This window comes from Austrofundulus limnaeus, unplaced genomic scaffold (genome assembly GCF_001266775.1).
Source record: "Austrofundulus limnaeus strain Quisiro unplaced genomic scaffold, Austrofundulus_limnaeus-1.0 Scaffold2, whole genome shotgun sequence".
In the NCBI taxonomy this organism is placed as follows: domain Eukaryota; kingdom Metazoa; phylum Chordata; class Actinopteri; order Cyprinodontiformes; family Rivulidae; genus Austrofundulus; species Austrofundulus limnaeus.
The window spans coordinates 5,904,738-5,915,975 of record NW_013952404.1 but is presented as its reverse complement, the minus strand read 5'-3'; the positions used below and the strand labels follow the sequence as shown (position 1 = coordinate 5,915,975).

Genomic DNA, 11,238 nt, shown 5'->3' with positions numbered 1-11,238 from the left:
TTTCTCCACGAGTATTTGGAAATTCTTGCATTCTAATCTGGTGTTTGTTAGATTTTTTAAAATTAAAAATGTTAGAGGAATAGCTAAAAATATGAAGCAGCTTTTCCAACACGTGCCTGATATCTGTACAGCGCTTGTAGTGCCAATTTGGCGGCAGGAATGGAGGAAGAGGGAAAAGAGGATCATTGCCAACACATATTCTAAGCACTACATGTTGTGCAATATTTTTGCTTAGAACTTTGGCAATAATTGCTTGATTCTGGCTTGTTTGTCTGTTAGCAAAATGTTTCACGAGCCGCTGGATGGATTGCAATAAAAAATTTCAGAAAGTAATCATTGTATGTACATCTACAACTCATTAACATTTGGTGTTGCTCCATTTTAAAATGACTACCACAGCTAATTGCATTAACTTAATCAGTTTTACAGATACTGAGCAAAGATTGAATCAGTAGCTTAGTGTAATCCTCAACACAGTCTCTGAGTGCTAACAGATCTCACAGTACCAGAACTGGAACTCACTACCAGATGAAATGTGACAGCTAACAACCTATAAGGCTTTCACAAAACACTTGAACAATGGCCCTCTTGATTCATCTGTCAACACTAAACAGAAATTGTATTTGATGTGTGGTACTGTATGTTTGTATTGTTTTTATTTTTAGCAGTAATTGTTTTTTCCTAATGTGTCAGGACTTTTTTTTACTCCAATTTATTGACCTTATTAATTGTGTCTTTTGTAATTATATTCTTGTATTTATTCCTTTTTAAATAGAACTGCACAGTATATCGCAAATTTACTGTCATCGCCACTACCCGCTGTGTAGTAGGCATATCACAAAACACTGCATAAACTACAATAAATGGTTCGCTCAAATRTTTGCATTTATGCATTTTGTCAGCATCAGTCTGATTAAAAAAAAATGGACTCACTAAGTCAGTGGTCAAAATGTTGGCCTTCAATGAGGTCATTTGCAGTTGGATTTTGGTTTATTAACTTTTTTTTAAAAATAATTTAACTTATTTTCAGATAATTGTATTATTTATTAAAACAAATGATTGTAAGGGGTGTTTTTCAGTATTTAGAGCATTGGAAAATATTTGATAGGGGCAATGTTTTGACGTCTTTAAGAAACTGAATTGCATGCAGTTTGTTGTTTCACTGCTACTACAGCAGCTGTGTCTAATTGCACTTCTTTTTAAATAAAGCTGTCATGTTGGAATGGAAATGATATGTTAGATGGTTTTTTTTTTTTGCTCTGAACCAAGAGCCGAAAGACATCAACACTGCAAACTGAAGTATTTGTTCATTTATCACAACTCATCTCATCGCAGTATTAAGCACCGTTATCACACATCRCAGGCTTTCCTCATATGGTGCAGCCCCAACATCATGGACGGGGGTCTACAGATTAAATATAGCCTTTTGGATAATTCCAGCTTTTTTAAATTAYTAAATGGCATATGTTTTATTAAATTGCACAGTCTCTTTTTAAATTAAAAAAAATCAAATCACATTATTTACATGAATGTCATTTACAAGGTTTGATCAAAACAATTCAGCATAAGATAATTTTAGTTTAAATCTCTGGCATGAAAGTTAGCAGGCAATATACATTTCTTTAAGGGATGTCAGGCCTTTAATTGTTCTTAAAATACATAACCCATTCAGATTATTTGATTCAACATGGACTTTGTTCTGAATGGAGATTTGTCCCCTAACTAAGCCATGATTTGTCCTCAATGGTTGGGTAACCAGATTAGGGAGGATGTTGTTGCTGCAAGAGCCCCAGCCTTTTTTTTTTTGTTATTGTTTGACATTTATGTTCTCTGTTTTGGACCATCAAGCTTCTGGACAAGCTGCAGTAACATTTTTCACAACTGGCTTGAAATTTACAAGCCTCTCTGGGCTTTTTAATTGTTGATGATATGCGTATAAATCATGTTTGCTGTTGGTAATTCGACTGTCTTGCTCTGCCTCTCAGGAATGGGAGCATGCAGCTGCAGGTGGACACAGTCCATGGCTGTCACGTTGTCCAGTATGAGAGGAAGCTGCTGTCCCTGGAGGCAAGAAAAAGGAGACAGCGCCACCGAAGTTATCACTCTAGTCCAAGGAAGAAAAAGCTGGGTAGGCCTWGTGTATTCTGCCTAAGTTCAGACAACTGAATGCAGTTAACATCACATGCTAAAGCACTTTTTGTTCCAATAAAACACTCCCTTGTGTCACAGTAAAGTTGGCCAAATATGACTCTGAATGAGTTCATTTCTTTGCAGCAACAACAATAAAAAGTTTTTTTAAGCGTATGCGTATTTTATCCAAAATGCCAGTGATGTAACTGACATTTGTCTTTCCTTATGCTGCTACATATCTCAGGGAAGGAATCCAGGGCCTCCCTGACCGAGAACGGGAGTCAGGAGGCAGAGGAGTGTGCTCAGGAGGAAAGAGAGGAGGCGCAGCCACTTCTTGGGCCAGTCTCGTGCAAGGCTTTGGTAACAGAGCAAAGAAAACAAGTGGACACACCACTGGAGCGCTGCCACAACAAATCTCTGTCCAGCTCAGAGGCAGCCATGCACAATGCCAGACCCGCAGTCAACCTGCTCAACATCCTTCAGCAGGGGTGGGACCTCAGGTCAGACTGGGCTGCTGTTCACGTTGGCTCCTGCTTCCATCTTCCCCTGCTAATGTATTTTCTTTCTCCTTTGCATTTATAATCTTCCCCCTTTTTAATAGGAAAAGTTTTAATGTTGCAATGATCATGGGGAATCCGAAATGGTCAGGTTCTCCTTCCATGTAGAGGCTTATATTTTAACCAGTTTTGTGTTGCCACGTCACAATCATAAAACAAGATATAAATAAATAAACTTGCATGTTTTGTTGCATGTGTAGAGCGATTGTAATAGCTTTATTGTKTAATGTTTCAGCTTCAAAAATGCCAAATTTTATTTATTTTTTGCTTTTTGACAYGTGTTATTTAGGTTAGCATGTAGGTTTAAAATGTAGGTAAAAACTACTTAACGATTACAAATTACTTTTTTTAGCCGTTAAATGCATTTTGTTGTGCACTTGGAGGTGTGCAGAAAATTTTAATTGAGCTTTTCCCACCTTTGCAAAGATAYCTTTATTTGTTTTTGGGTCATATTTTTCAACCTGTCAAGTTTCCTCTATTTTCTGTGATGTTTTTCTGAATCATTATGTCGCAGTATTCATGACAGAATTGCTARATAAGGTCTGGATGCACCAACTACAGTTTGGTCGTCTTTCTCCTCTCGCACTGGAAGCCGAAGGGGGCGTGGTCTGAAGCGACGCACCTCAGAAATGGGGTGAAASAGGGGCTTGCGGAGTTAGGAGGAATTCAGACCAAAGCATTGCAGTTCCACTTTCTATAGACCCCAACTGAACAACTTAAATGTGAAAAAGAATGATTTTAAAGTTTGATATGTCTCCTTTAACTTTAGCATTAACTTTTGGTGTCAACCCCGTTTGTTTATTAAMAAAATATCTCATAAACCACCGAACAAATTTTAATGRAACTTCCWGCTTCTTTTGTTTTTTTGYTTRTAAACATTTTCTTCCAGCTCTACATTTTTGACAGTACTCTTTCCAAGTTTACCTAACCTAACGACGACAGTTTATCATTTCGACACATTTGGAGGACAAGATAAGCGATGTTTCAACAACTTGTGGCTGCAAGACTTACAAGCTTGTTTTTTTTGCTCCCTTCTCGAGAGTCAGATTTATGGAGCGCAATCATTTTTTCCTCACTGTTCTGACAGATTTATCACAAGTAGAATAGCCKTTTATTTTTTGTGCTTTAATTTTCATCAAATTTTGACTTTTTATTAAACAGAAGCTACGAAAAGTAAAGAAAAGCTAATAAAGCATTTTGCCAGYACAGCTCATAAACAGAGGAAACCATTACTCTGGGGTCTCCTGAGACCTAGCTCAAAATAATAGTGAAAAATGAAACATGATTATGAATTCAGCTACACTTAGAGTGATTCCAACAAAGACGACAATCCCTGCAGTTACCATTTTACTACTTTTTGTTGTTTCAGAATGAACCTGACAGCTATGTTTAAACCAAMCTTGGCTTAGTTTCATTGTATTCATATTAGGGAACTGTTCTCCTAACAAAGTCTCTTCCCTGTCTTTATCTTTTCTTCTTAGTAAAGTGCAAGCCCGGATTGCTTTTTCTTCCTACCTGCACCGGGTTCAGCAAAGGCTTCTGGCAGAAAGCAGAGTTAACACCGTCTCAGCTTGGCCAGACAAGGACAGCGACCAAATGGTAAAACCTCAAGAACCTTTTCATCTCCTTTTTTTCTTGACAAATCGAAGCGACAGAATACCCCTGAGCACTGTTTCCTCTCTACGTGCCTCCCTTATAATTATTCTGTCACTAATGTACTGTTGCTGAAATGTGCGCGAGTCGTTTTGTGGCTGCGTTGAATGAAAACATCGAGTGAAAACATTGAGTGGGGCTGGAAAGTTTTCAGCATTCATCAACATCATCAGATTTCAAACCTTTTAAAACTGTTTCTGTTCTCCTGCTCTGAAAATTTTCACCTCTTTGAAAAACAAAAATGGTTTTTTATTACGTGTGCTTGCTCCATGCACAGGAGCTGGTGATTCGCTTCCTACGAAGAGCGGCGAGTAACCTTCAGCAAGATATACGGGTTGTTTTGCCCAATCGTCAGTTACCACTSCAGGACCGCCGACGCATCCTGTCCCACCAGCTAGGAGAGTTTATCCGCTGTTACAACAAGGTTTTCTTCTTAATCACTCAATTACAGTCCTGGGCAGGGCTGGAAACAAAAAGAAGTTATAATATTTACACACAAACAACTGAGAAATGACACCTTTTTTTTTCCTTTTTAGGAAACTGAACATTTGATGACCAAACAGGAGAGCGGTGGGGAGCAGTGTTGTGTAAACCAAAGTGTATTTCAGGAGTATATCACTGCAGCAAGGTTAGTGGATAGAAAAACACTCTTAACTTTGTTTAAAGGGAACATATGCAAAACCCACATTATTATTCTGTTGTGCAGAAAATTTAAATTTAGTCTCTCCCTGTGCTGCGTACATATCTTTATATTCTGTTTGCGTCATATTTTTCTCTATTTTCTGTGACGTTTTCTGAACTACTACGTCACAGTTTTTGTGAGGGCTCTGGGTCAGACTCTGGCTCCAACACGTAAGGCTGGGTGGACAAGTCCTCCAACGTTAATATCTTTAAATTAATTTGTAAATAAAAAGTTTCTGTGCTGCTATATAGTTGTAAACCCCTCTATCAAACTGGAATGGACCGCTCTGAAAGTTGGAAATGGGGTGGGGCTTGTTTGGATTTAAAGAGACAGCCTCAAAATGAGTTGATCTGAGACACACCTCAGAAAAAGGGGTGAAAAAGGGGCTTGTGGAGTTATAATAAGGAGGAATTCAGACCAAAGCATTGCAGTTCCACTTTATAAAGACCCCAACTGAATGATTTAAATGTGAAAAAGAAGGATTTAAAAGCATGATATGTCTCCTTTAATGTTTGTACCTTTTTAGTTACAGTATCTCATAAAAGTGAGTACACCCCTCACATTTTTGTAAGTATTTTATTGTATCTTTTCATGGGACAACACTGAAGACATAGCGCTTTGATACAATGTAAAGTAGTCAGTGTAAATTTGCTGTCCCCTCAAAATAACTCAACACAGCAATTAATGTGCAAACCTCTGGCAACAAAAGTGATGAGTGTACTCACTTGAGATACTGAATATTCTCCTGGGTAGACAGTAAGTCTAAGTTATTATACACTTTCCTGTACTGTCTTTTTTATTATTTACAGTGAAAACGATCTGGAAGAAGTGCTGACGTTTTATACACAGAAAAGTAAATCGGCCACCGTCTTCTTAGGAACTAGAAGTGTCAAGAAAGATGTTCAGGATTCAGGCAAAATCTCTAAATGTAAGCTTCTGAAAAAACATCAAATAAACAGAAGTCATTGTGGGAAAACAAATGAGTGATAACCTCTCTGGTTTCTATTCTTATTTGATCAGCTCTGCTTGTGGACACCAGGGCTTCAGAGTCTTCTCTCTCAACAGGGAAAGTCAGCTGTGACTCAGACGTTAAGGCCACAGAGAGTCAGAAGTCTGTGTCTATGAAGCCTTCAGACCAACAGGCAGATGTTACAACGGGTAAACCTCAGCCAGATGTCCAGTCATCTCAGCACTCCTCCAGTTTTCCCCTGACCTTAGATTGCACTCGCGCTCGTCTGCAGCACTGCTCTCCTGCTGCAGCATTCATTCCTCTTCACTGTCCGCCGCCGCCGCCGCCTCCTCAGCCTCCCTCTTACGCACAGTCCTTGGCGAAGTCTCACTTTTGCCATTCAGAMACTCACTCTGACCCTCCTGCGTACACCTCTGCCCCTGTCATCACACRACCTCCAAAAGCGATCCAGGCCGCCGCAGCTACCGCCACCAACACCGTGACTTCAGGGCAATCAGGGCAGGTGCTCAAAAGGATTCAGTCTTTTGCTCCGTCCAYTTTCAGCTCTGGAGCAACTGCCTCAATCCCAGCTGTTACACACATCTACAGCCAGAAGCTCTCTAGACCCACGTCTGCAGGCCAAGGTAATCTAAGTGCTACACGCCCTTTTCGAAACAAATTCCCTGTCATATTCTTGTCTTTTTGTTTCCTTTTTTTGTTGTTTTTAGAGATCAGGAGGAGCAGTTCCAGTAAGTTCAAGTCAAACTCAGTGGGGACGTTCAGGGAGTTACAGTCCCTGTCTGCTCAGGCTCAGTCCAACCAGCAAGCATTCATCTCAGCTCTGCAGAAACTGGCTGACAAGCAAGTGGCTCGCCACTGTTCCAGCTCCAGTCACATCAACCTGCTGACACAACACGTAGGTTTATTATGCCTCGAGTCCACCGAGCCAACAGCTTCAACTACTTAGAGCAAGAGACTATATTGACTTATTAAGCAGCTGTAAACTGATCTGTGTAATGTTTTATGTAAGGAAGAGAAATCAGCAGCCTCTCACTGTGAGGTCTTTGATATTTCTCTTTGTTGATGCGTAAATCTGGCTCAGATGCCTCACTGATGAGCGGCATCTAGCTGCTCATTCCTTCAGCAGACCTGTTGGAGCCGGAGGGTCTGCTGCCTCGTACCGAGCACCTTCCTCCCCTCAGCTCTCAGCCTGCCTGCCGTCTGTGGGCTGAGGCGAGTGCGGGGGTGGGTCTGGAACCAAAGTTTGAGGCTGGCTGGCCTAAACAGTGGTGAGCCGCATCGAGCCATAGCTCTGTGTGAGGTCTCATTATCAGATGCACCATGGGGGAGTGATTTCTGTTGATACTTAACAGGCAGCAGCTTTTTTTGTGGTAATTGATGCTTATAAATAGAGGAATGTGGCAAATTGGCACTGAACATAGGAGTGGCAGCTCTGCTGGCTCCATCACCACCTTCTCCTGTATTCCCAACGGTTTGGCCTTCGGCTTTGGGAACCCTTAAACCTTTCCTCCCTCTTCTTGCGCCTTCACCTCCCGCTTTGCTGCACTGAAATTTTTTTCTGTCAGATTTTCTTTTTTCTTTCTTGTGATGGCACCAGACCACACAGACTGCAGTTTTTATGGCTTCCTTTCTGACTCTGCGTTATTCTGTCTATTTGAAAAAGTGTTAGCAGTGTGTCTCCCAAGAGTAGTCAGTCCAGGACAGGACAGCAGCTTAGTCAAATAGTCCAGTGTTTGACACTCGCAGCCTCGGAGAGCATTTGGACTTTTTTAGGGCTCATTTTTTAAGTCATTAAATCACATTCTGGGCTAAATGGAGAACTTTGTAAACACGAACAACACTCGGTTACACGGTTGACCTCGGGGATTAAGTTATTWCTCTTTCTCGTGAAAGGACCTATAAACAAAAAAAGAGATGGAAATTGAGTAAAACCAGGCATAGTCACCATCACTATAACCCTCACATACAATGATGCTTTGATGTGATTGTGGATTCCTTCAGCGTGTGTATTTTTATACCCACAATTAATAAATAAACACACAAACAGCTCTGTGAACTCGACCTGAGCTGATGAAGGGTAGACACTTTGACTCAAGTTAAGGGATTTATAATAAACTTTTTCCGCGGTTTAGATTTAGCACTTTTAAATAATTTAACTAGTCTAACTTAATAAGTAAACCAGAGCTGTGGCTTCGTAACAACACGCTGGCACATTTTTTCTTTTAAGTCGTTCAAGGCTTGGCAGCTCTAGATTTTTCCCATTGGACATGTAGTACTCAGGAGGAAATAAAGTAAATAAAATACCACAGCCGTATGATTAATTCTCCTGTAAGATTTTACTGAATATAATTCTCATGAGAGTATATAGAGCTGCACAGAGGTACTTTTGCTACAGAAGTGCTGAGCTGAGTTAGAAACATTTGGCCTGACAAGTCATGATAACTGATCCTGTTGAGGATTATGGAGGGATAGAGGGAATAGATTTACTGCTAAACTAGCTGTGTCATGTTCTGTGTGTACATTTCACGTAGACACAAGAGATAAAAGGAGATGATGAAGGGAAGAACCCAACGAGACACCTTAAGATAAGGGTCCACAGCTACTGTAGATGTTTAGTTAAAGTGACTCAGCAAATTTAGTTGCTGTAAGTTTACACAATTTTAATCCTGAGTGATTATACTTATTTTAAACACGGTAAAATTCATTCACAGAATCTGTCTCTCTGTTCCCAGTTGACCAACCTGAACCTGGCCAGCAGGATGCTGAGCAGAGAGAATTTAACGCTGAACCCCAAAACTGCTGCAACCCAAAGACCCCTGAGAGCTGCACATTCTGATCGTCTAAGCAGAACAGGGTACGTTCAAGAAGACAACATTTACAAGGCGACTGATTGATTATCCCTTTTTTTAAAGAAAAGGCAAATAAAGCTTATTTCAGAAGATTCCTTCTTTATCAATGTTCTGTGAAGTCATGGTAAGTCATATACATATTGTATTCACAGGATTTATGCATATTATCTTGTGATATCCTGTTATTGATAAACCGTTTAGATAAAAATGTTTCTCCTCAGTAAAAATAATTTGCTGAAAGTTAGTCTACACAATGACTGTCAGCTATACAGTTCCCTTCTTCCCAAAAGAAATAAAAAAACCTGTTTTCACTTTTATGGACTGCGTATAACCACTATAACAAGTTTAGTGACTTCAAGTGTTTGTGCGTATTTAAAATTGATCTCAAATGTGTAAATACTTTGAAAGCATTCACACAGATCATTTTTTTTCTTTCATATTTTCAGCACGCATACTGTATCATTTCTCAGTTTTGTGGTATTTTAACAATTTATATTGTCGCGGCAAAAATGGTCAGAAACACGGCGAAAAGGTGTTAGAAAGACAAATAGTCTTGCGGGTATGATCATAAAGTCATTTATTGATGGGCAGACATGGAACAGAAAGCAATCWCGAAGTCTGTTAGATGTGGGCCCCCGACTGAGGGCGGAAGAGAACTGTTATACCTTCAGCTATCATCATGTGATAATGAACAACCAATCAGAATCTGCCTCGTTCTGGTACATGATGTAGGTCAACTCGATGATGACGTCCAGGGATATCAACGAGATATGAACAAGTGGACAGTGTCAAGGTGATACAGAAATAAGTATTCCACAACATATATAATAAAACGTTCAGCTCCTTTCAGGGCATTCCTGTTATGACTTTTGATACTTTATCAATTTATACTTTAAATTAATGAAGATAACTTCAGCATCCTTAAAAACCTTAGAAATGTTTATGAATCTTGTGTACTATTAAACTTTTTGTTCTAGTTCTGCTTTCTTTATCTCATTTGTACTAATTTCTCCTTCATTTGACTTCTATTTAGCTGACTTTAGCTTTTTTTTCTGTGTCCATCAGCTTTCATTCTGACCATTTCTGTTATTCTTCTGCAAATTTTAATGATTTTGAACTTGTTTCAGTTTCTTTTGGCTATTTTTTGTATTATTGACTTCTTTTAACTGCTTTCTGCTAATTTAAGCCATTTTCTGTGTTTTTAGCTACTTTCTAGTTAATTTGCACTTTTATCATGTAAATTCACATTTCTGTGATAATTTCAGCTTCTTACTGCTTAATTTAGCAAATGTGCTCTCTGTTTCTTTGGGCTACTTTCAATTACTTTTTCTTTTCTTTTTTTTTTAGGTATTTTTAGGCTAGTTCCAGATTTTTTTTGCTATTCAGCAAAAATCCCTCAACATTAGGCATTCATGCTGCATTGTCACAGGAAATTCAAATACTGTAGTTTTATTCATGACTGTGGTAAATTGACCACTTTGTGATACATTTTCTATTCTGAACATTAATATAGTTCTGTTGCTTCAGAAGTGTTTCAAAGTTATTTTTACTGTTATTTTTAGCGCACACATCATCTCTGCGACCTTGTAAATTTTTTGTTGCCTTTTTTCAACTTGCATCATTGTGTTCACTTGTGCTTCTGTGTTTGCTGCCCTTTGAGTTATAAGGACGATGTCGRTGGTTGAGGTAGCGGCGTGTCTGTTTTCTCTCAGACTGATGTTTAAAAAGTTGTGCTGTTGTAGAAGTTTTGAGGTTTGTATCTGTCATGTGGCCTAAAATGGATTTAATGTTGCAAAGCTGCTATTTTCTTGACATTAATTTTATGTAGGCTTCAGAAAAGCTGTTAAGATTTTAAATCTGATTTATTTTTGCCAAATTGCAGTTCTGAGAATTTTCTGTTTATTCTACTTCCCCTCCAGACACTTACAGTAGTCTGTATGGTCACACTCAATAGAATCTAAAAGCTTATTTAATGATCTCTGACAACATTTTAGAATGAAGATTGTTGGTTTTTGGAAAAGAACTGAAGTGCCAGCACTCGTCTTAGCAGCTTAGTGCAGTTTTGTGTCTGGAGATTTTTTTTCTCTCTCTTTAATTGGACTTTGGGGAAGCAAGTAGCATTAGAATTGGCTGGTGAGGATATTCAGAATGTGAGGCAAGCTGGCAAATTCAAATATTGTGTTGAATAAATGCTGGAGTCAGTACAAACAGACTAAAACATTTTTTTTAAATGCAGCCACTATGTGTTTTTGTAGACTGGAATCACAAACCTTAATTCTGACTTAAGATATACACTCACTGGCCACTTTATTAGGTACACCTGTCCAACTGCTCGTTAACACTTAATTTCTAATCAGCCAATCACATGGCGGCAACTCAGTGCATTTAGGCATGTAG

The 11,238-nt window shown here is 39.0% G+C and overlaps 1 protein-coding gene across 1 annotated transcript in view; it reads left to right on the top strand.

Moving 5' to 3' along the window:
• ttll5 (tubulin tyrosine ligase-like family, member 5) overlaps window positions 1–11,238 on the top strand; it is a gene marked incomplete in the record, with an annotated part of 70,671 nt that overhangs the window by 40,471 nt on the left and 18,962 nt on the right. Inside the window, 9 exon segments of the mRNA XM_014012599.1 lie at window positions 1,986–2,128; window positions 2,375–2,630; window positions 4,169–4,286; window positions 4,618–4,764; window positions 4,877–4,968; window positions 5,832–5,950; window positions 6,043–6,615; window positions 6,700–6,887; window positions 8,725–8,846. Coding sequence (XP_013868053.1) covers window positions 1,986–2,128; window positions 2,375–2,630; window positions 4,169–4,286; window positions 4,618–4,764; window positions 4,877–4,968; window positions 5,832–5,950; window positions 6,043–6,615; window positions 6,700–6,887; window positions 8,725–8,846 — 1,758 coding nt within the window.